Below are 25,702 nucleotides of genomic sequence, written 5' to 3' on the forward strand. Positions count from 1 at the left end.
AGAGACAAAGAATCTTAGAGGTTAATATTTTTATTATATAAAGCAGTAAGTAATTTACATGTAATTCATCATGAAGTGAAGGTGTGATGCTGATGCTGATGCTGATGGTCAGATGGATGAGGAGCTGCTCCTCTCCTCCGTCCTCCTGTTGGAGCAGTATTCCTGGATACCTGTGGAGCGGTGGGGAGGGGCGGAGACGGGGGGGAGAGGGGGGGAGGGGGGAGGTTATTAAAGCGTCTCTGTTTATGTTTCTGTGTCACTTTAAACCGATCCTCATGCTGCTGATCTGCTGCAGCTCTTCTTCCCCTTTAGTCGCCTGCTTCCCATTTCAGCACTGACCACTTCTTCTTTCATTACATTTAATCGGGAATGAGGACGTCAAATAAACATCAAGTCATCAGAAACAGACGCTTCAGCGGAATCCGGACTTCTCTACCCAGGAATCCACCTGAGCCCCCGGGTGACGTAAAGAGCCGACTCACTCTGCACCATCCTCCCGAAGACCTCGGCCGCCGGAGACTCGGGCACTTCGCTGAGGAACGACTTGCCCTCGTCGCAGCTCCGCGCGATCCGCGGGTCCAGAGGCACCTTCCCCAGCAGGGGCAGGTTCAGGTCCGCGCACATCTGCTCGGCGCCCCCGCTGGTGGGAGGGAAGATCTGCGACGTGTTCTGGAAGGAGGAGAAAATGTTGAGAGGTCTGGGAAAGTCCCCGGGTCTCCAGCTCTCTGAGGTCACTGAGGAACCAGCTGCTGCTCTTCAACACTTAGAAACATGAAGCTTCAACTACCAACATTTAGAAACATGAAGCTTCAACTACCAACATTTAGAAACATGAAGCTTCAACTACCAACACTTAGAAACATGAAGCTTCAACTACCAACATTTAGAAACATGAAGCTTCAACTACCAACACTTAGAAACATGAAGCTTCAACTACCAACACTTAGAAACATGAAGCTTCAACTACCAACACTTAGAAACATGAAGCTTCAACTACCAACACTTAGAAACATAAAGCTTCAACTACCAACACTTAGAAACATGAAGCTTCAACTACCAACACTTAGAAACATGAAGCAACTACCAACACTTAGAAACATGAAGCTTCAACTACCAACACTTTGACCTGAGGGTCAGAAGAGACAATAAAGGTTACAATGTCCAATGATGGATAGGAGGCTAGGATAGGAGGCTAGGATAGGAGGCTAGGAGGATAGGATAGAAGGATAGGAGGCTAGGATAGGAGGCTAGGATAGGAGGCTAGGAGGATAGGATAGGAGGCTAGGAGGCTAGGAGACTAGGATAGGAGGCTAGGAGAATAGGATAGGAGGATAGGATAGGAGGATAGGAGGCTAGGATAGGAGGATAGGAGGATAGAATAGGAGGCTAGGATAGGAGGCTAGGAGAGGATAGGATAAGATAGGATAGGATAGGATAGGATAGGATAGGATAGGATAGGATAGGATAGGAGGATAGGATAGGATAGGATAGGATAGGATAGGAGGATAGGATAGGATAGGATAGGATAGGAGGATAGGACAGGAGGATAGGACAGGAGGATAGGACAGGAGGATAGGAGGCTAGGATAGGAGGCTAGGATAGGAGGCTAGGAGGATAGGATAGGAGGATAGGATAGGAGGCTAGGATAGGAGGATGGAAGGATGGGTGGGTGGGAGGGTAGGATGGGAGGATAGGAGGGAGGGAGGGAGGGAGGAGCTGGGAGGATGGGAGGATAGAAGGATGGGGGAGGATATGAGGGTGGAAGGGAAGGAGGGAGGGAGGAGCTGGGAGGATGGGAGGATGGGAGGATAGAAGGATGGGGGGGGGAGGAGCTGGGAGTTCAGGTCTGATCTGATGACGGTTATTTGAAGGTCTGAGTTTCCACTAGAGTCTTGAAAAGTGACACCTTTTGTTAAAATGTCCAACGTTAAAACCTCAATGACTCATTTCTAGTTAAATATTTGCTGTTATCTCATTTTTAAAAACATGAAACCAGTGTGAAAGTGGATGACCTAAAAGAGAGGGTTTAGTTTTCGTTTCCTTTCGTCCTCGTCCTTTTCCTTTTGATTTACTTTCCCTCTCACACAGAAACAGGCCGTCGCTGTTCAGAATAAAACATAAACAACGTTTCCTCTGAGCTGCTGCATAATCCCATGACCTCATAAGGAAGAGTCTGAGGGTGGGAGGGATGTTCACAGTGTGTGATGTATTCAAACAAGCTTAAAAATGAATGTTAAAGAGCAGCTAAAGAGAAACTGCAGGTCCTGTGACGTCCACTAGAGGCACATACAGAAACAGCTTCAGTCTGCAGATCATTTCCTCTTTTATTAAACTGTACAATGTTCCTAAAAGTGTTTAAATTAGACCAAATATTAAAGGCTCTTCAGAACGAAGGGGGCGTGGTCTCTTTGATTGATGGGCCTCACAGGAAGCTAAGCTCCTCCCCTTTCTCTCTTTATCAATCAGATAAAGTCTCATCAGATTATAACACATAATATAAGTGTTTTCTGAATGAAGCTCTTTAATTAGTTCTAAGCAGAAAAGCTGGAGAAAATGTTGAGAAAAGCTGAATCTATCCTGTCAGTTAGTTTTCAGCCTTTAAAGAATGAGTTTCAGAACCAACATATAAACAGTGTTTAGCACCTGGAGCTATGTCGACTTGTTAACTGTATAAATGAACCTGTATTTTATAGTTTCTAACCGTCCCTGGTACCTGCTGCTTCCTGAGGGTAATAAAGTAACGTGAACCTGCTCTCAGCTTCATTTCATTAACTCAGCTTTGGTCCAGTTTCTTCAGAGTGAACAGATATTTACCTAAAATCAGCAGAATGCTCCTTCAGACAGAGCCACTCATTTATGAACATTAACTTATTAAGAGGAACAACGTTTAACTTTAACTCGGTGAACGTAAAAAGATAAAGATGTTGCTGAGTGTGTGTGTGTGAGGCCGGTTCCTCTTTTCTGTGGTTCCTAAGTCGTATCTGTGACTTTATCAAATTAGACGGTTCTCTAATTCTGGCGGCTGAGCTCAGCTCTTTAAAGAGACAGACGCCGCGTTGTTGTCACCTTGCAGTGAGGACACACGAAGCCGCTCATGTTCTCCACCACGCCGATGATCGGCAGCTTCACCTTCTGGCAGAACCGGATCTCCTTCCTCACGTCCTGCAGAGACACCTCCTGCAGGAGGAACGTCCACAAACACAAAAACACTTCCAGGAAACATGCACGGATCATTTTAGTTTGGTGGTCGCACGAGGACTTCACCAATAATCACAATCACAACATGAGACAAACAAACCTGGAAACTCTGGAACCAACACATCTACAGCAGCACTTTAAACGACAGAGCGAATACAGCGAATAAAACTAAATCTAAATCTAAATCTAACCACGTCTATGAAGGAGGGTGTGTGTGTGTGTGTGGTGGTGTCTGGGTGGCAGCAGGTGGTTTTTCATGAGTCAAACTTTGAAATAATGAAATAATGTGTCTGTGAATAGGATGAAATGAAATCACTCAGAGATTTCAGGGGGTGAGGTCATCTGTGAAGATAAACATGAGGAGGAAGGAAACTGCAATTACGAGGAAGAGGGGGGGGGCAGTCCTGGTATTTTCATGTTGGACAAAGTTTATTCCTGAGTTGTTGTGTTGGATGTTTGTGAAAAACCAGTTCATGCTAACGAAGCCAGAAAGAAGAAGGTGAACGTTTCCTTTCTCTTTCTGTGTTAATTTTCTACGTTAGCGGCCTGAGAAAACATTCAGGCGTCAAACCGGAGCAGGTTAATATCAAACCGGGCTGTGGTTGGGTAATTCCAGCCGGGCTGTGTTTGGGTTTGGTGAACAAAGAGAGAATGGGTGGAATGAGGAAGTGACCTCACTGGACCCAGCCCTGGTTTCTCTGAGAACCAAAGCAGCTGAGAGATAAACACAGATGAAGAACTGTCCGGCTGGTTCTGAAGCCTGGTGGCGAAACCAGGTTAGTGCGTCCGGTCCCACTCACACGGACACAAGGACCGAAGGAATGTGAAGGATGTGAAGGATTCGGCCTTGTGTTGTGTTTAATGAGTCGATGGTGCCATGGTCATGTTATTGTGTAAAGAAACGTCTACTTAACCTTTTATTGTGCAATAACGCTCTCGATCTAATGGTTCCTTATTAGACAGTTGTTGACTGACGAACGGTCTCATGACTCATCTCATTCAGAGCGTTTACATGCAGAGTTTAATGGAGCTTTGCTCTAAACTCTACTTTCTGACTACGTCCTTGTCCCAGTTTACCTAATAACTGTTCTCCTCCTCCACACTAGGGGGCGACACGTGTCTTTTCAGCGGGTTAATACCACGTTAATACGGCTGATTTCTGGTTGATCTATTACGTGATGTAATAAACTAGAGTCGTTCATGTGTCAGACATTTAAACAACAACCAGACGGATAATAGAACATTTTTAATCTTATACGTAATGTTCGTGTTATTTCTGGTGCAGGTAAATCCGCACTGTCCCTCAGACGCCTCCGTTTCTCTTCTTCTTCTTCTGTGATCGGCTTCATGGACGTGTTTGTTCTGGTGGTGGTGGAGCATGCGCACACGCATCATCCGATGAAAACTCAGATTCAATCACATTATCTGTGCGTCTCAATCAGACAACGAGAACTCAGACTTTAATCAGAGTAACGTGTTTACATGCACTTAAGTTCTGCTGTTAGAGTCCGATTAAGGCAATAATTTGTTTATTTTTCCACGTGCATGTAAACGCACTGAGTGAAACATTCGAATCATCAGCGACGTGTTTCTTCCCTGTTTCAGAGTCGATCACAGGTCGAAGGTCGATGTTCAATAAATGCTTTAAATCCACTGAAGACCAACTGTGACGTCTCCTCATGTCTCCTGTGACCGGACTGCACTTGAATGCACCGCAAAAAGACGACCAGCCGCTACGTCACAGGTGTCAAACATGCGGTCCGCGGGCCAGAAGTGGCCCAGTAGAGGTTCTGACCCGGCCCACTGCAGCACTAACCCTGAAACTGTAATTTATCAATGACGTCTGCATCTAATTCAACCACAGTTTTAGGCGGTTTCATAATCTCATAAGCCAAAAGTGAAATGAGATGAACCAACGCAGTAAATATCAGAGAGAGTCTGTCCAACCAGGGAACGGTTCATGTGATTTATGTCCATGTAGATGGACACATTTAATTTAACTTTACCTCAGTAACTACTTTATTATGGCTAGCGTGCTAATGCTATAATGATAAAGCCTTAATGCCGGTAGATAGTGCCTTAGCCACCGGTTATACTAAGTTGTTTACAGTCAGAATCAAGTGAAAACAAAGACATTGTACTACTATATTTTACTGTTATATTAAAATAATATGTATAGTTTATATAATGGTGCTTTACTCTTTTTCTTGGAATTGCCTCCTGATTATCTGATGGTGCCACATGATGTGTGTCCCCCGTTAAACACGTTGCTGCTGCAGAGCTCTGGTTATTACTGGGAGCAGCTGTAATAGACGTTATGTTCTGAGTAACACGTCTGAGCCCATTAGCGGCTCCGCTCTGCTCCTCTGTTGTGGTTTTTTAGTGTCACTATCACAATCACTGGAGTGACACGGTTTAACGGACACAAACCAACCGAAATACAAATAATACTCGTAGGTATTATCTGGACTTTCCCTGTCTGCTGACTAATGGCGACATCACTGGCTCCAGATCAGACCATGAGTGTTTAGAGTCACACACGTGGACCAGATTATTGTTAAAGATGGAAAAACAAATAAGTGAAATAAACTGAAGTAACTACAGTTACGTCACCTTTATATAATAGAGCCTTAAACAGCAGGTGAAAACGAGTCAAACCTGCTTCCATGCGAAACTTCCTCATCTTTTCTATCTTGTGTGATGACGTTTAACCTTATCAGGACTTAGTTTTTGTGTAAAGTTTTTACAAGTTTTGTCCATTTGTCATTGTCTGTTTTTTAAGGTTCCTGCCACAAAAACAAAAAACACTGACAAAAGTCATTTCATCCCTTTTTTTGCAGCGTTCAGAAAAGAACATTAAAAACCAAAAAGGAGCCGTTGTTTAATTTAAACTATGGAAGAACGATAACTTTTTTAAAAAACTGATACCGATAACTTTCTGCTGATACAGATACCGATAACATACCTGGAGATAAGACAAACTAAGGAACAAACAGGTTTGACTCTTAAAAGGAAAAAAGGAAGATATATATTTTTTCAGATGAGAAACTATCAGCAAGCATTTGCTAAAAGATCAAGTTCAAACAAAACTATCTGATATTTCAGATGAACATCACTGAATAATAAAGGACCTGAAACACTTTGCATCAGGTTTAACAGTAAATAAAGTGACAGAGTTCACTTCTAAAACATAAATTATGCACTGACACGAGTTCGAGTCAAACATTTCTCTTTCTCCCTCCCTGTGGTTTTTTCATTAAAGATTTATTGCGCTCAGCCGTTAAAAAACTCCCTCACTGCTGCCGCCATCTTTTATATTTACAAACTATGCACGCTGTGATGCATTCATGCGGTGACGGAAATTCCCCTTTCCCAGTCTGCGAGTTGTTTCCCCGACCTTTTCATGTTCATGTTTCTATGATTAATGTGTAACATCCAGGACAGTGAGTAAATACTGTGGATAAGACGTTGGTATCAATCAGCTTCCACCAAAATCATGATGAGTTCACGAGTTGTTTTCTGACATGAGGGAGTGATGCATTTCAGTCAAGTCAGAAAATAGTTGTTCTGATTATGCTGACACCACTTGAATGCAGCATTCACTGCAGGCTGTGCAGGTCTCATGTAGGAGACGGATTAAACCTGATTAAACCTGATTAAACCTGATTAAAATATATATTATATGTTATCAGGCCGATAACTCATGATATCGGACTTACCGGAACGATGTCATAATTTCCTGATATCGGGCCGATAATTATCGTGTACCCCTAATTTTAATTTTAACATTTAAAACTTTAAACTCAAGCTCAAGGTATTTTTCTTTATCGGGGTCGAGAAAGAATAAAAACTTGAAAAAAACTAAAACTAAAATCGTTAAAAGTCGTTTTCAAAGTGAGAGACGTATGAGGACGATACCGTGTTCAGCTACACGACTTCTACCTGTGGTTTTTCTACCTGGACCAGACTCAAATATCTTTTACTCTGAAAACAACTTCCGGTCGCGCAATATTAAAAAAAATGAAAGTTTTGTTTTTCCGTTTCCGACCATGTTGAAGAAAAATACCTTTAATTTCAATGTTAATGTTTGGATTTTAACATGAAAACCAAATAACTGCTAATTTCTTTAGTTTTTTTTAATGTTCACAGACTCCACCAGTCACTTTATGTCTATTAGTCGTGTTCTTTGTTAAAATACATTTTATATATATATATATATTCTGTCCTTTTTTTTTTTTAAATCTCACATTTGCACATTTTACGTTTCTGTTGCTTCACCTTAATCTTTGAAGAATTAAATTATGTCAGAGTTGACAATAAAGTGATGAAACACACAAGAACTACAACCACATGTACAAAGTGAACTGACAGAACACAACATGAACACAGATGCAGCACGTTCACTTTGTTCTGTGTTGTGTTCAGATGTGTCATGTGTGAGTTTTCAGAGATCAGGACTAATGAGGATGATCCATGATTAAATAAAAACGCTACAGAAATAAAACTGAATCTTTAGTTATTTCCAAACCCCTGCTGAGCCTCTGAGCTCCTCACCTGTCCACTAGGGGGCGCCCATGTTCGCGTACCTGTGGTGTGGTGATGATGACGGCTCCGTCCACGTGAGTGGCGCTCAGGTACTGGATGATTGACAGGTGCTCGTCAGAGGTCCCGGGGGGCGTGTCCACGATGAGGTAGTCCAGCTCCCCCCAGTCCACGTCCCTCAGAAACTGCTTGATCATCCCTGAAGGAGACGAACATCTGAGTCACATCTGCACGAAACATCGGACCAGCGCCGGCGCCGCTCACTGACCGTTCTTCTTCGGGCCCCTCCAGATCACGGCGTCGTCAGGGCTCCCCAGCAGGAACCCGATGGACATGACGGCCAGGTTGTCCTCCACGTACTGGGACCAGAACACACACTTTATTCAGGAACCAACGCAGCTTTGTTACAGGTTAAAGGAGACAGAGTACAGACTGGAGATGAATCCCATTCACACGTACATGTGGGACCTTGTGCTACTTTACAACATTTTCTTTCTTTTATTGAAATGTGAAACGTTTTCAGTTTAATGTCTCGTTTCACTCATAACAACTGAAGTTAAAGAACAAATCATGGAATCAACATATAACTCAAATCTATTCTAACCTCTGGACTCGTCTGATTTAACACGTGAACACTTCTTTCTTTCTAAAATAGAAATCACAGAGTTCTTTACTTTCACCAACCAGCTCCACAAGGTTAAAGTCTAGAGTAGTAGTAAAGTAATAAAGTAAATAAAAAACATTTGTATTTATTGTTCCCTTTTAATGTGACACAAGCAAAGCCTTTTAAAAAGTGCAAAACCTATTTGGTCATGTGTGACCCAGGTCCATCTCAAAGCGCATATAAAACAGCACAGACCTTTTATAGTAGCCTCACCATAAGGTTTAGTTTTATATATCTATATATCAGTGTCATCAAACAGTAATTAACACACACGTAACCAATGATCACTAACAAAACATCATCCAGACCCAACAAATCAAACACAAATCATTAGCATCATGTCGCCTCAGCACCAAACCCAGTAAACACAGAAAAGGTGCAAACATCTCCCGTACAGGAGGGAAGAGGAAGAGGAGGGAACAGAAATAAAGATGTGAATAAATAAAAACACCTTCCACCGTAACTGAAGGTGCAACTAGTCCGATATGTAACACGATGAAATGACCAAACACTGGAGCTCTAAACTTTGTGCTTTAGCTCTTTCCTCTGATCCTTCAGGGAAGTTTGTCTGGAAGGTGTTTTTCAAAGCGGTGCCTCTGAACGTTATAATCTTTAAACACACTCGTTGCATAATAAACACATGGGTTTGGTGCTTGGATAATAAAATAAATAGATATTTGTCAGTCCAAACATGGTTAAACCAACGGTTTTCATTTTTAATTTTCCATTTCAGGGTCATCAGAGACATGTTTAACAGTGAGCTACAGGTTGTGTGATGCTAGCAAACTAATTAGCTTCTATAGAAACATCTGCAGACTCGCCGGCCACTTTGCAAGTTCCTCTGGGCCGCATGTGGGCCGCGGGCCACTCATTGAATAGGTCTGGTGTAAAGCTTCCACCTGGTTTTTATCTGAGCTAGTTCTGGTTCTAACCCTCGTGATGTTTCCTCACATGCGCCTCTGTGCTACTTTCATGAAACGTTTCCACACAGTGACACAGACAGATGGAGGGGGGATGGAGGGGGGATGGAGGGGGGATGGAGGGGGGATGGAGGGGGGATGGAGGGAGGGGGGAGGGAGGGACTCACCACAGGAGACCATCCTGAGCCGCTCTGATGAACCTACAGACGACATTAAACACGAACAAGAACGTAAGCAAACACAGACGACAAGGAAATAAAGACAATTCATTTTTTAATTATCTTTAAGCTGTTGAACTGATTGTAAAGAAGTTACAGTCACATAAATAAAGTTCAGACTCTCAGTTCCATCCAGACTAAAGGAAGGAAAGAGGTTTAGAGCCGAACTTTTCCACATCATTTCCTTTGTTTTAGTGCAAAGAAGAACAAGTAAATTAGGAGAATGTTTTAAAATATCCTCATAGTCGTCACGTCTCAGACTAAAACTGTGAAACCGTGACACAGTTATTTTCATTTAAAGGTCAGACTCTTCCATGTCACTTCATTCATTCAGGTCAGAGCCTGTTCTGGGCCTCTTCTTCATGTTAAACACCTGTGGTTCAGAGCAGCTTCTAGAAACCAGTTTCCGTTTGACTGGTCTCTGAGGTGTGTGGACAGTTTCCTGGACAGATGTGACAAACTTCTTGCAGTTATTTCCAGGTGTGATATTTGCATTTGGAAACTTCTGCTGCTGTTGAAGCCAGCGGATCTAGAAAAACAGGAAGTTCTGAGGCTGAAGAAACAAATCTACCAGAGAGATGAAGCCTCCTTCATCTCTCTGAGGCGACGGAGGAAAGTTCACGTTTACAGGAATCCCTCAAGTTTTCTGATGACTAATATTAGTCAGACGTTTCTGATGAACGCCCACAGATGTTCCAGTGTGAACCCCCCCACCAGCCCTCTAGAGCTGGAGATTCAAACGCCTTCAGGACCACTGGCTTTTATTATGTACACACACACTATTTATTCAGGGTATGTACACACACACACACACACACACACACACACACACACACACACACACACACAGTGTGACTTACTTGTTCTCCCTCTAAGCCCATGATCCGTGGAATCGACGGACCACAGATATCGACATCCAGCAGAGCCACCTAAGAACAGAGAGAAACAAACGCCCTTTAATTATATTTATTGTCTTTTCAAAGGTTGAAGAGAAGCTCAGAGCTGAGAGAAGGGTTAATGAATTAATTATAACTCTAATCGACGTGTTAACGAGTTGATAAATCTCACTTTAATAATATTTTTTTACCTGCACATCAAGCAGGAAAGCATTGCTATTTATTTAAAGGTGACTATTGTAAATGTATTAAGAGTTCAGGTTTGGGTTGAACAATAACAAATATTCCAAACTGAGAAATGAACGATGTGAAGCTTCCTCTCTAGTGTTATAACATCAGAAGTCTGAGGTGTGAGAGAAAAAACTTCCTCTGATCTAAACTGAGGAGAAACTAGTTTTGTCTGAATATTTAAATAATATTTACATGTGTTTGTTTTTGTAATACACACTTTGGCCACAAGAGGGAGACGAGCAGCAAAGGAAAAGAATCCCTTGATGTTTCCTTGAAATAAAAATGATTTTCAGCATCTACAAACATTCAGAACATGAGACACAGACTCTGTCAGTGTTAGTTAACGTCACCGTGTGTATCTGTGTATCTGGACGTTGCTGAGAGCGTAAGGAAGCACAATGTTGATCAGATGTTCTTCAGATGTTCTCAAACCGAAGCCACGGGAGAGAAAACTTTTTAGTCAACGTGTTTTTGTTTCTGCCTCTGAAAGGTTCTGTGTGATCTGTGTGATTTATTCTCATCAGAACAGATCAGTTCCACTATTATGGGTTTGATTTAGGAAAAATTACCCGTGGGATCAGTTAGAGGAGGATTATTGAGGCACAGCAGCTTTAAATGCAGCTCAACGCACAAGAAGTTTTAGAGGAGACGTGTAACAAACAGTGCGTCCGTCTAAAGCATGAGTTCATATGAATAACTCTGACCCTGGTCTCAGTTACATCTAAGTGCATCCTGCTACAGGTTCATTCACTCATAAACAGCCTGTATAATCAGTACTGACTGTCCAGGTTCAGCCCGTGTCTCTGGGACGTGTTACCTCTTTCGTGGTGTCACTCGCCAGCGCGTGGGCCAGGTGAGAGCTGAACGTGCTCTTACCGACGCCTCCTTTTCCAGACAGAACGAGGATCTTGTGTTTGACTGTCGACAGTTTAGCTCCTATTTCTGCGATTGCTGAGCAGAGATAAAGGACGAGGAATTATCAAGACGAGGACTTTTAAAATCCACACGAATCATCTGAACTGTCCAGATCTTTTTATCAAGAATTCTCAGAGATGATATGAGGAATAAGAAGTGTGGTCTTACCCGGGTCGGGAGCCTTCGTGGCTCCGGAGGCACAGATCTGCTGGTTGGGACAACCCTGGCAGGACGAAGACTTTCCGGCCTGATCGCTGGTTGTCCCGGGACAATCTAAACACATGAAACCGTTATCAGCGTGAAGCAGATGCTTCCTTTCTACCATCAAACCCAAACTTTCTTTACACGTTTCAGTCTTATTTCATTAAACATGCTGGTTTAAACTGAGTAAAGTCTTCAGAGGTGGAAGCAAAGTAAAAACATATATATTTAAGAGGTTAGTTAGTAAGAGGTTAGTAGATATATAAATCTAATTTGTTAGATTATTATTATTTTTGATGATTGACCAATAACAGACGAAACCAGTCACCATGACTCAGCCATTTTAGGATGTTGTTATATAACCTGAATACGTTTTATTAGTATTTACTATAATAATTAATTAACGCATTAATTAACAATCGCTCCGTTGTCTTTCTATGATAAATACAATAATTAATCTTAGAAAAGCACTTAAATAAATGCGTCATTTCATTTCAACCCACTGTTCTTTTTTTAAAAAAAAGAAACGTCTAAATTATGATAATTATCACAGTCTAATGATTTATTATGAGCCAAAAACAACTGTTGAAAATTAATTACAATTTCAATGTTAGTAATTAAGAGAATAAGGGAAAAGGAAAAATGTCTTCGTTTGTTTAAAAATCACTAAAAACCTACGAACAATAATTAAAATGATTAATTGATGGATTAAATAAATTATCGTAGGGATAAAAGTCCTAAAATATGAAGTTTAAACGCTTACGTTCTGGAGCATTATCTGGTACGTCCGCCATCTTTGAAAATGTGTCCGTCTGCAAATATCGTCCCCTTCAAAGGTTCCGGCTAACGACACTAAATAAAATCTGCAGAACTATCTAATAAATACAAAAATCTAAATCAAAACGATACTAGAGGAATGTCTGTTACGAAAAAGATTATCATTGTTGTTGTTGTTATTGTTATTATTATTGTTATTGTTATTATTATATTTAAGAGAAAGGCGTAGATATTTGAATGAGTCCACCACCACTTCATCCCCATCCATTCAGATTAAGTTAAGAAATAAAACGTATTGCGGTATGAGTGTCCTGGATGTTTTAGTTTCTACATTAAATCAACTAATTTCACTTAGTATAATTAATATGGTCACATGTATCAGTTCAAACGTCAAGTCTCTAAATAACCAGGTTTACTCTTTCCATTTACTCTCTTATTAAAACATTAGAGTTTGACACATAGATGCTTTATTTCTATGCATTACATTAAAAAATAACTCTCAGAGATGAGGAGAATGAGGCCTGCTGAGCTTCTGCAGCCTTCACATGTTTGGCCCATAATGAACTCTAATGAACACAGAGAGGAGGAAGTTACTTGTTACTTACCACCTGGCACTATATGACATTTTTTAAAATTTTTTTAATAGAAAACAGGTTTCTGTGTGTATGTATGTTTGGTAATGAAGTCATAAAGACCCTTCACAGATTTGGTTCTATGTCCTTCTGTCTTAGTTGTTTTTATGCAGCACAGTCCTGGATGAATGTTTTATTACTATTATTATTATTATTATTATTATTATTATTATTATTATTATTACTATTATTATTATCATTATTATTCTCCTGTGACAATAAAAACCTAAAACTTTCCGTGGTGTAGTTCTCTCTCCGTCCACTAGGAGGCAGCAGCAGACAACATCTCCTTCCTGGAGCTGGATGCAGAAACTGACTCAGCATAAATAGAACAATGTCATTTTATTAACCTAAAACATTAACGGACAGAAACAAAGAGGAATTTATCAAAACTAACAACAAAAAAACTCATGCAATAAAATGAAAGGTTTAATTTAAGTTCTTAACACATTGGTAGAAGAAGACAGAGCAACATGAGACTCAATCAGTGAGGAATTAATACTTCATCAGGAATAAGAAATAGTTGAACTGCAAAGAAAATAAAATAAAATCCCCTTAAATAAAGTTTTGGCTTCTAAGACTTGAAATGCTTTGGCGGTTCGGCCCCGGGAGGAATCATGTTTGTCTGCAGCTTTAAAGGAAACTTTAATACAGAGACGAACATGTTCCCTCAGGATACGTCCAGGGATTTACTGAAAGATGAAATCATGCTTTCTAACAGGAGGCGTATAATCAGTTCATGAAACAACAGAATGAATGAGTAACAAACAGGACAATCTTGGCCTCAAATGTGTTTTTGTTAATTTTCAAGTATCAACTTCAGATATCAGAGCAAAGACACTTCACTTGCATCAGTTTTCCCTCGTTCTTCACGACTGTGGAGCTCGGTTTTCAGGCTCTAAGGGACAAACTTCATCTCTGAAGCAGCCAAAGAGTCCAAGACAAAATTCTTTCCGTGAAATGTTTTCAGTCCCTGCAGCTTCATCCAACTCTAAAGCCCAAAACACTGTAGTTAGGGATAAATCACGTGGAAGGATTCTGGTAGAAAACGGAACCAAACCCTTCGGTGTTAAATGCATTTTGTTCCATTAATCGACCAAACAGGAGAGAAAACTGTGTCAAAACTTCACCAGTTCCTACATCACTACAAAGAAAACAGTGGTTTGAAACAATAAATAACTTTAGTCTCTGTTTCACTGAAGTCGTGAACAAAACAACAAAGAAATGTTCATTCATTTTTCAAGTTTGCATGTTTCTCTTCAGACGTTTTAAATCCCAAACATCACAGCAACGTCATTGGTTCCACGTTAAAGCACGAGTCACTAACAGAAGAATATTAAAATCCTACAAATGATTCTACTTTACTACACTTCCTGTACGCTACAGTTAACATGAGATTCTTTTTTAATATATAGACTTTTATTATCCGAGTTTTACCTCAACTATACAAACACAGCAAATATGTACAAAGTAAATTCAGTTGACTAAAGCTTCACGAGAAATAAAAAGAGTGGACCCTGTTGAAACGTCCAGCTGCTGCGTCCCAGGCAGACAAACCTCCACACGAGTCTTCATACGGTACGAAGGTTGTGATCCTAATCAATGCAGCAGAGAACTTCTTCCAAGCAGCACATCAACTATTCACTGACATCTTCCTCTCACACCTGAACACAGACGTCACCTTAGCTCCTGTCATTGACGAGCTGGCTGCACTTTACGTGGGAAATATAAAAGAATTACATTCTCTAAGAGACACCAAACCAACATCAAACCGCTACTGCGTCTCATTCAGTAAGAACCAGGATGAAATGAAAATGTGTTTTCTGGATCTGAAGCTGGGACTTGACATGAGATGTGGGGTGGACTTCCTTCTAAGACCTAAAAGCTGAGACAGAGATTGTGTGTTTGTCGAGGAAAAATTGTTCTTTTGTGTCCAACTTCCTGTTCGTGTGTTTGAGTTTCCTCCTCTATTTACGCTTCCTGAGCACCAGGTACATGCTGCCGCTGATGAGGGTCATGGGGAAGCTGATCCAGGCCAGGATGAAGGAGGAGCCGTAGTTGCCCTTCTTTAGGTCGGACTCGTGGAAGCTGTCGTTCTGAGCCGTGTAGATGGACGCTGCAACCATCACGCATAGAGCTGGAGGGAGGAGGTTAAAAAACATGCACATTTAAAGGTGTTTTTAGGCATTTTAAAGTTTAATTTCACGCGTCTGGGTGGAGCACATCGCACATACAGGCCAGGAGCTGGATGACGGCGGTGAAGATGAATCGCTCTCCTTGTTTGATCCTGAACAGCTGAAGGATGAAGACGAAGAAGCTGACGCAGCATAAGATGATGGCCAGGATCATGGTGGCCTGGACGGCCTGCAGATACGCTGAGGACAGAGAGGACAGAGAGGACGGAGAGGACGGAGAGGACAGAGAGGACGGAGAGGACGGAGAGGACAGAGAGGACGGAGAGAACAGAGGCGTCAACACGTAAACTCCAACAGACTAACAGACTAAAACCGTCTCAGGCTCAGTCTTACCTGCGTCTCTGCTGTGGCTGTTCTTCACGGAGACGCAGGTGGAGTTACAGGAGTACCACAGGTCAGAGTAGATGACGTCCTGTCCTGGTTTTGACACCACCCACCACGCCTGCACCGGGGAGGAAACGGGGGGTTAGCATCGTGCTTTAGACTCGGATCAGTCTGATCAGCTGACTCTCGACTCACGTTGTGAATGGTGGCGACGAAGAGCAGGATGGCTGCAGCCAGGTGGAAGAGGATGATGAAGGCTAAGATGACCAGCATGGCTCCGGTTCACGGCTCAGGACAAACAGAAACGTCACGGACTGATGAGCAGGAGGAAGGAACTCTCACATGAAACGGATCTGAAAATAAAGCAGCAGCTGAAATCACCAACACACGATCGCACAATAACTTTTTAAAGAGCTTTTATGTTACGGGTGAATTTTCCTCCTCAGGTGCAACACAACACATAGTTAGAGGAGGAGCACAACAAACTGAAAACTGAAGCCAGAGCTAGTAGAGCTCCCCCTGGTGGCTGGAGGCTGCAGTATAGGACATAAGCTCCACCCCCTCCATGTTAGTGGGCGGGACTAAAACTGTGAAATACAAGGATGGTTTCAGTCAGTGTAGGTAGTTGATATATGATGATGTTTCATTTTAGTTCAGTACGAGTGGAGATCAGACTCTAATTCAATAAGAAGAAAACCTCCTGGACGTCTGGTCTGAAGCCTGTTCTTTCCTACAGTCTGTGAACTCATCGCTCTTCCTCTGTCCACCTGAGTGAAGCTAACCAGTAGCTAACCAGCAGCTAACCAGTAGCTAACCAGCGCCATCCGTTTTCATTGTGCAGGAACAGACCTGGTGTCCAGAGTCAGACTGAACCAGATCGTGTCGGTTTTCATTACGATCTCTTCTTGCTCCATATTAACGAGTGAAAGCAAATAAAACGAGCATTGTGGCTTCAGGGAGTTCAGACTGTTGACAGTAATAACAGACGTCACGGATTCTGTTTGTTGGTCTAGTTGCTTTTTTTTTTTTTTTGATGGAGCTGCTTCTACATTTCTTTTTTACCTCTTTTATTTATTATCGTTCATGCATTCTCCAGGAAACTGTCTGTTATTTCATCCAGGACACAGTTTTGCTCAGCGAAGCTAAAAGAATATGTTGTCATCGTTCAGTTTCTCTGCACAAATATCAGAATCTCTGGTTGATGTTTCCATCCAGATTGTGCCGCGGAGGCTCCGTTTATGAAACGATGTCAGGACGAGAGTCTGGCCGCGACGTTTAACTCCACATATGAATCTGATTTCTGCCTCAGAGGCTGAACGTGTTTAAAAGCACACACACACACACACACACGCAGCCAGACAGCAGGAATTAGCCTTCTCCGCTAAAATGGAGTCACAGTAAAAACAGCCTCTCCCCGCCAACAGGAAGCAGACCACCATTTTTTTTTTTTTTTTTTGCTGTGGTGGTGGGGTCCTCCCTGTCTGAGGGGGGGGGGGGATAGAAAAATAGAAAAAATAGAAAGCTATATGCACACAGGTTTAAACTCTGCAACCAGAGAATTAAAACGTCTGCAGGAGGAATATTTACCATTAAAACGTGACCGTGTTGATTTTATACTTTATACCGAGAGGGAAAATCAAACATCAGGTCCTGAAAACTGAAGCGTGGCTCCAGCGTGGACTCGGTCCCCAGAGACCTCCACGTTAAAACCCTCCCAGCAGAAACAAACATGGTTCCAGCCTGGTATGAAAAACAGTTTCAGCCTCCGGAGCAAATTTCTTTCAGTTTTAATAGAAACCACCTGTTTAAATTATATCGAGGATTAAAGTCACAAAGGAGGATTTTTTAACGCTCTTCAGTCAAGTCTCCACATGCACAGATATAACAAGCATTAGGAGAAGAACTGTGTGCACGCAGCAGCTTCTACATCTTTATTTATAACGTATGAATGTTTAACGTATTTATAACGTATGAATGTTTTCTGACGGTAGATTTAACAAAGATGCACAGTGGAGGAGAAAAACCAGCTGATCTGATCTGATCTGCAGGAACTGAAAACCATCTACTCAACATGTACAGACACACACAGGAGGAGGAGGGAGGAGGAGGAGGGAGGAGGGAGGGAGGAGGGAGGAGGAGGGAGGAGGAGGGAGGAGGGAGGGAGGAGGGAGGACAGGAAAGGAACGTGATTGGAGGAAAATGGAGGGAAAAGAGAAAAACAAAAACATGAGAATGAACCAACACACATGTAAAAGCCCATAAAACTGGATCTGGTTTAAAGGACGTGGAGTCGGACAGAAAGATGCAGCTGCTCGTTATTTTATTTTACACCTCGTCTTTCTTGTGTTTGCTTCGTTAAAACATTCGTTGTTTAACTAATTATCATAAAAACTGTAGTTCAGCGTGGAAGTTAACAGGACTCTGGTTTTATTGAGCAAACACAAACTAATTAGGAACAAATTAAATATGGTGTGAGGAGAAAAGCCTGAAGGTTGAACGTAACAAACAGCTCAAACACTAACGGCACGAACGAAACCCACTGGAAATAAAACAGAAGAATGTTCTGAACATTTATTTCCCTGCACAATGTTTGTATCTTGTTTACTCACTGTTTACTTTAGTATCTATATATTAGAGTCACTGTGATAATAATCCGGGTCCTTAGAAGACGTCTCCACGTCTCCGTCCCTCCTCTGAACTCCTCAGCCTGGTGTTTACCCCACGTGGAGGCTGGATTCATATCTCAGATTTAAGGACCAGAGCCCATGTAAACAGAGCTGGAGCTCCACATTCCCAGGGAACCACCAGCGAGATGCGGAGGCGTCTCGTCGTAATAAAACGAGGAAGCTGTGATTGTCTGACACCAGGGAGCAGCTGCTGCTCTGCTCTGTGTCCTGTAATAAAAGATGTTCCCTCAGCTGTGGGCTGTCAGTCCGGGGAACCGTTTACAGGTGGCGGCTCGGCTCGGAGGGGAAATTTAAATCTCAGTCTTTTATGAAACCCACTCGTAAAAAAAAAAAAAAAAAAACGACCACAGAAAGTCTCCAGTCGGAAAATAAAAAGAGGAGGAGGAGGAGGAGGAGGAGGAGTGTGTTTTCTCCCCATCAGCAGCGTTTTAGCAGCTTTAACGTTTTATTAACTGGACGTGTTTTAACTTCTTGGCTGCGGCCCCTGAAACAGCCATTCCTCCGCTCCACTCAGCCTTATAATCGGAGGCCGGGGACTCGCTGGAAACCTGTGTGTGCGCTGATTCTTTCTGCCCGCTGGAAAATGCTGACTTTTAATGTCCTTTTTTACTCTTTTCATAAAACACAAAGCCACAGACTTAACTGGGCCTCTCTCTGTCTCTCTGCCTGTTTCACGTTGTCCCGTCCTGTCTCTGTCTCTGTCTCTGTCTCTGTGTTTGGTCTCTGGCCATGGAAACTCTGATTGAGAAAGATTGAGGAGAGCAGCCGACTTCCAGCCGAGCGTCTGGCCCCTCGTCCACCTTCAGTCTGGAAAACTTGCTCAGACTGAGGCTGAAGTTTTGTCTCATTTTGTTGGTTTGAGGCGAAGGAATAAAACTAGACTGAACGTAAAGGCTGAGGTTTGGTCTTAAAGGACACATGTGGTTTCCTGCAGGTTTAAAGGCAGGAACTCTTTCATGTTGGGCTCAGGGAACTCGCTTTCTGTGCGTCTGAGTCTCTTGTCTCACATTCCTGGAGGGACGGTGCAGAGTAATCACTCGTCCTTTTCCTTCTCGCTCCCGTTAGCGGTTTGTTTTCGTCCATTAAACGCTCACACTGACCCCGCTGTCTGATCCCGCTGCTCCCAAACGTCTCAAACATCCTCCCGCTGCTTTCACAGGAAATACTTTCAGATGAATGTGGAGCAGTGTCACCGAGCAAGAAGGAGCCGAGTGGAGAGAACTCCTCCTTCACCTTTAAATGACACATTCTTCCAAACATCTAACCCATTTCTTCACATGTTAGGACGTTTAATGAAAGTTTGGCAGATTGTAAGTAAAGATTCTCCTGTAGATCTGCAGCACCAGCTCCTTTCAGTGCTGCAGCTTGAACCTGTGCAAGTTTCTCAAAGAGTCTCCAGCTCATCTGACTCTAAATGTAAAGGTATCGTCCATCACAGGCAGCAGTGACCTTTAAACTCCTCTAACCTTCCACCACAAGGGGGCGCTGCCTGTGCTACAAAACTGCAAAAGTCATCAAATGTATAATTTAAAGTAAAACTTTTAACAAAGAATGGAAACACTGGATGTGATTAAAAACTTCACAGACACAACTCTACGTTAATACAGTTTGTAAACGTTAACACATGAACAGACTCTTTAAATGTAGTTAAAATAAAATAAAAAACGGATCCATCAGACTCTGACATGTTTCCTGCATCCGTTCCCAAAAATACTATTTTATTTATTTTTTTTGCAAACTGCTCAACATTCAATGAGTGCGTTTAAATGAACACATTTCCCTCACTCAGTCGCCCTGGTGGCTGACAACGCCCCTTTCATTTCCGACGTCTGAGCCTGAGTTACGATCTGTGTAAAAATACCCAGAGGGGAAAACAAGCGGCGAGGATCCGCTGAAAGTTCCCAGAGAGGAATCATCAAACACTATTACCCTGAACAAATGTCTGAGGAGGGAGATGCTGCTCCACCACCATCCGGGATCAGACCCAGGATCAGGCTCAGGACAGTTTCAGGGGTTTGAAGCTTTTCTCACAGTCACAAAAATAAAAAGCTAAAAACTCAGGAACCAAACCAGATACACACTCAGAGACAGAGAGGGAGGGGGCTCCATTCACATACAGGGAAACTTAAAAAATAAAATAAAATAACTGAAGTAAAGTTGACTCACCCGTATGAGGAGGAACGTGGGTCCAGATGTTTGCGAGAGGAGAAGCCAGGAGGAGGAAGAGGGAAGTTAACAGACTGAAGGAAAACAGTGACAGAATGTGGCAGCTGGAGTTCAGAGCGTAGTCCCAAAAACAAACCAAAAAAATGTACGTTCCCTGGTCCGGCTGCAGAGTGTGGGAGGGATCTGGGACCTGGGTGTGGTTTCTGTGTGTGTGTCTGTGTGTGTGTGTGTGTGTGTGTGTGTTCTGTGTGTGTGTGTGTGTGTCTGTGTGTGTGTGTGTGTCTGTGTGTGTGTGTCTGTGTGCATGAAATAACTGGTGGCAAGAATTTGGGCCTCGGCGGGAAAAATGTCCACAGAGAAGAGGAAGTTTAAAAGTTTCCTCACATGTCAGACAGGACGGTGGGGGTGAGGGGAGGTGGAGGGGTGAGGGGCCAAGGAGGGAGGAAAAAGGAAATGAAAAAGATAAAAGTGGATGAAAAGTGGAGGAGAGGAAGGCACGAAGAATGGGAGGAATACTGAGAAGGTGGCAGGAGGGGGGGATAGTTTTCATTCATGGAGCTGGAGTCGAGCCACTTCTTCCATTTTTATCCTCCTCATTCAGCAGAGAATTTACTTTATTACTGTCCTCCTCCTCCTCCTCCTCCTCCTCCTCCTCCTCCTCCTCCTGGGCAGCGTCTGTGTTTTCGATCCTAACGTTTTTCTGCCTCCGCTCATCAGGATCAGACGTAACGTCCACAGAGAAAGAAGTTCTTACTTCAGTGACTCTGTTCTCCGTCTGGTTTCAGCTGCTGTCTGATCCGTGTGGTTTGGACTCTGTTAAACTCTTTAACTCCACATATTTACCTGTAAAAGGTAAAACTAACGGAGGCAGAGGAGACGGAGACGCCCTCAGACTCATCCACAGACAAACACACACATGAAAACAGAGTCGGGTTTGTAGAGTAAAGTTCAGACTCACATATAAATAAAATCTGTGTGTTTCTTTTCTTATCTCCTCTCATGAAGAGATTCACAGCTCAGATCTTCTGTCGTTGACCCCAACGCGCCGGACGTACAGGACGCACCCAGCGTTATTTCTCAGGGAGCGCGTCACACCTTTAACCGTCCCACTGTAAACAAAGAAAGGTAGGAACTGAAAAGACTGAGTGAAGGTGTCAGATAAGGACGAGTTCAGATAAAGAAACAATCAGAGATAAACTTAACCTGCACAGATCTAAAATAATCTGCACAACCGCAAATAATCCAAGACTCAACTAAGTTGTGTTGTTGTTGTGTAGCTATGTAAGATGTGTTTTCTCGTCTGATTCTGACCAAACATCAACCAAACACACTGGATAAACCCAGAACCTCTGACTGGGATTCTCCCCTGGTTCTGGTCTGGTCTGATATGAGCCCGTGTGGTATGAATGGAGGTGATTTTAGCTCCGTGTCCCAGTGCCCTTGGGTCCAGGTTCACGTTGACCCGGGTCTGAGGGTGCAGGAGGAGGCCAGTGTTTATACAACACCACACCTATCGGCGAAGGCGTATCAGCTCTGGGGCCGAGTCGACAAACAACTAGACTCTCCATGGGCAAATAAGTGAAGGTTTTATATCTGACTAACGTCTCAGCGTGACGTGGGGAGGACACCGTCTTTGTCCATTGTGATGGACGGACGGTCATAAGGAGACACTTAGCGAGGACAACAGGCACGAGGGCATGAACAGGCCATTGTCAGGCTCCGCTGTGAGTGGAGCCACTGTGAGGAGGATGCTGAGTGGGAGCTTTTAAAGAGGGAGCGGTGCAGCTTCCTGTTCATGATAAATAACCTTTAAAGAACTTAGAAACGAGGCTGCACCTACATGGACGATAATAAGTGTTTGTTTGGCCCAGTTCATCAACCAGGCCAGACCTTCACTGAGCTCTGCAGGAAATAGAATAAGTTCTCTCCATCGTCTCTGTCTCATGACTCCAGCTTTGGTTCGTCTCCTCGTCCATCAGGACGTTGTTTCTGGTTATTAAAGTCACGTCCCTGTGGCTCCATGTTTGCAGTTGTGTTTACAGAGAGATTCACACATCTACAGCTCTATCGTCTTAAATGTTGGACTGGTTCCTGGAGACAGTAAAGTTTTCTGAATCTGAATTATGTGTTGAATGTCAGTGTCTGAATGGGCCGTGCTGGTTTCCACGGTCAAACGTTCTCATTAGAGGATGGAAATAAGAGAACACACACGTGAGGTGTGTGCTGAGCGTCTGGGAATGGAAGGAATCTGTGCGTTGTTCATGTGACCTGGACTCAGTAGGTGACGATGATGATGATGATGATGATGATGATGAGGAGGAGGAGGAGGAGGAGGAGAAGGAGGAGAAGCACTAACAGGAGCGTTATTGTTGCAGATAAATTCATACTGTTCTCAATCCAGCTGTTCAACACAACTCCATGTTATTATTGCACCTCATTAATCCTCCCTATGTGATCACATCTTTACTTTTATCTCTGATTTCTTGTACCTTTGTTCATATGCTTTCTGTACATTTTTGCTTATACCACTTTATTTTATTTTACTTGATTTTAACTTATGTTTTATCTTACTGCTATATATTTTTTTATTTCAATAGATATTTACTTTTATTTTATTTTTATTTATTTATTTGCTATTTATTTTGCTAAATTTTTTCGTATATTTTATCAAAATGATATTTTACCAGATTTTACTTTTATTTAAATTAGATTTTTCTCATTTTTACTTATATTTTATTTTGCTGAATTGTTACTTATATATTTTTTATTTTAATACATATTTACTTTTCATTGTGTTTTATTTGTGTTGTCTACATGTGATTGATCATGGAGGACCACGTCCACCACTCAGGGACTGAGGACGGATCGTGGACGTGTCCTGTGTTGTGGGTCACCTGTGTGTCGCCTGCTGAACGCTTGTTGTTCATATCAACACCACCCTGCTGTGCATAATAACACAACACGCACACACACCCTGGTCCAGGCCTGTTTAAACAACACAACCATCCCATCTTCCTCGCCCCCCCCCCCCCCCCCAGCCCCCCGCTCCCCCCTCCAGGCGTGAGGGAACTGGTTTAACCTCTCTGCCAGGTGTTATGTGTCCAACGCGACATGTCCACACACACTCAGCACGTCAGCGTGGACACATATCAGTTACCTTCTATTGTTGTAGGTGGAGACAATGAGGGGAACACGTCTCCACCCTCGGCTCTTTTTATAGCTGCTGCTCTTTATGTCCCTCAACGTAAAGTCGTGTTATTGTGTGAATCCATTCGTTCTGATGAACCAGACAAACTACAACCAAGACGTGCAGCTGGTTTCAGACGTCCTCCATGAGCGTCACCGTTAAAGCTAAAAGCTAAAAAGACTCTGCAGCTCTAACTGGATCCATGCCATGTTCAGACCAGGACAGGAAGTTCCCCCCCCACCCAGCCTCCCACCCCGTTCCTGTTTCTCACAGCACGCATGATGTGTCCACGAGTCGACTGCAGGGCAATCAGCAGGAGGCAGCCCGAGCCGCACAGGAAGAAACTACACAAAGACACAGAAGATAGAAGATAGCGGAGGATGGAAGCAGCGTTACTGCAGAGGAAAAAATATGCAGAAGATTATACAGAAAGAAACCGAGACAGAAAGATGTGATTGTGGAACAATGCTGGCAGCCGGAGTGTTTTGAGTCTCCTCTCTCCTCCCTCCCTTCCTCTCGGCTCACGGATGGAGATAAATGAAGAGAAACAACTTTTATTTTGCAAAGCAATATATAAAACAGATAAACCCTCATCAGAGAGTTTCCCTCTCAGGGCTCAAACTCACTCACTGACCTCGATGTTTTCCCATTAGTTTTAACTGTGTGTAACTTTGCATTAGAGCTTTTAGCTCCTGGCGGTTCAGGTTCGTGTGTAGTTACCGTTTTGATTTTTGCTTTTTATACGTGTCTCATGAGACTTTTAAACTTAGAAGCAACTTATTCTCCATTATCTCCAGTCTCCTGATCATCTATACAGTAAATGTGTAGCTGAGTCAACAATAGAACCACACACACACACACACACAAGCTACTTTCCATTTCATTTGCATGCTCAGATTTTCATTCATTTGCGTAAACAGGCACCAGGAGGCCGACGGCTCAGGAAGCACAAACAACATCTACAGCAGCAGCAACAGGACGAAGTGGAGAACGTTTCCAGACTAATATCGAGGTTAATGCAAAATAAACACACACGCTGAAAGAGGCCGTGACCGCAGGGTAACTCTGATTAGAGCTGAGGGACGGACACACCCGACATAAACACACAGACCAGGGAACAGGCGTGTGCACGTTTAATCAGCTGATTATTAGCAGATCAAATATTCTGTGACCTCGGACTCAGGACCGTGGTTCTGTTTACAGACCTCAGGCTTCTCTGGAGCTTCAAAAGTGACTCCTGCTCTGGATTAATTAGGGTGGAGGTGGAGGAGGAGGTGGAGGAGGAGGTGGAGGAGGTCTGTATACGTATTACCTGGTGCATCAGCAGCAGCTTTGCTCCTGTTCAGCGGCGAATAAAAGACCAAGAACTGCTACTGAGACTGAAACCAGAGAAAACACATAAATAAAGACATGAACTGTGGGTTTAACGTTAACGTTCTGATAAACATTTATTAATCTAAAGACCCAGAATGTCTGCGCTGGTTTAGGAACGTCTCTGGAGCTTGTGGAGGAGGTTGAGCGTTATCGAGTAGATATCGTCGGCCTCAGCTCGACTCATAGTGTCGGCTCTGGAACCCAAGTCCTTGAGAGGGGCTGACCTTTTCTTTGCTGGAGTTGCTCGGATGAGAGGTGGGGCGGGGTGGGAGTGTTCTCTTGCCCAAGACTTCTGCCTGTATGTTGAGTGTTCTCCGGATGGACGAATGGGTGCTTTCCCTGCGCCTTCGGGTCGAGGAAGTGTCACTGACTGTTGTTTGCGCTTCACGACGCAACAGCAGTTCAGAGCACCCTCCCTTTTTTGGAGGCCCTTGGTCTGGACTGTGTCCTGATAGGGACTACGTGCTGACAGGGACTCCATTGTCCTTCTGGGGGACTTCAACCTCATTGTGGGGCAATGACAGCTTGACCTGGAGGGGAGTGATTGGGCAGGAACAGCTGCCTATCTGAACCCG

The 25,702-nt window shown here is 43.1% G+C and overlaps 2 protein-coding genes across 2 annotated transcripts; both read right to left on the reverse strand.

Annotated features, from left to right (window-relative positions):
• Positions 1-22: 22 nt before the first annotated feature.
• On the reverse strand, positions 23-12,635 carry nubp1 (nucleotide binding protein 1 (MinD homolog, E. coli)). Its single transcript, XM_047571300.1, has 10 exons — positions 12,549-12,635; positions 11,753-11,857; positions 11,487-11,620; positions 10,403-10,471; positions 9,492-9,524; positions 8,009-8,099; positions 7,785-7,939; positions 3,067-3,177; positions 483-669; positions 23-170 (listed from the first exon to the last, which is right to left on the reverse strand). Exons 1-10 carry the CDS (start codon positions 12,577-12,579, stop codon positions 109-111), a joined length of 978 nt encoding a protein of 325 aa, XP_047427256.1. The 5' UTR covers positions 12,580-12,635; the 3' UTR covers positions 23-108.
• An 884-nt stretch (positions 12,636-13,519) lies between these two features.
• On the reverse strand, positions 13,520-20,730 carry emp2 (epithelial membrane protein 2). The gene is made up of 5 exons (XM_047571322.1): positions 20,567-20,730; positions 15,909-16,066; positions 15,723-15,831; positions 15,429-15,569; positions 13,520-15,331 (listed from the first exon to the last, which is right to left on the reverse strand). Exons 2-5 carry the CDS (start codon positions 15,984-15,986, stop codon positions 15,162-15,164), a joined length of 498 nt encoding a protein of 165 aa, XP_047427278.1. The 5' UTR covers positions 15,987-16,066; positions 20,567-20,730; the 3' UTR covers positions 13,520-15,161.
• Positions 20,731-25,702: the final 4,972 nt, after the last annotated feature.

This window comes from Mugil cephalus, chromosome 20 (genome assembly GCF_022458985.1).
Source record: "Mugil cephalus isolate CIBA_MC_2020 chromosome 20, CIBA_Mcephalus_1.1, whole genome shotgun sequence".
NCBI classification, from domain to species: domain Eukaryota; kingdom Metazoa; phylum Chordata; class Actinopteri; order Mugiliformes; family Mugilidae; genus Mugil; species Mugil cephalus.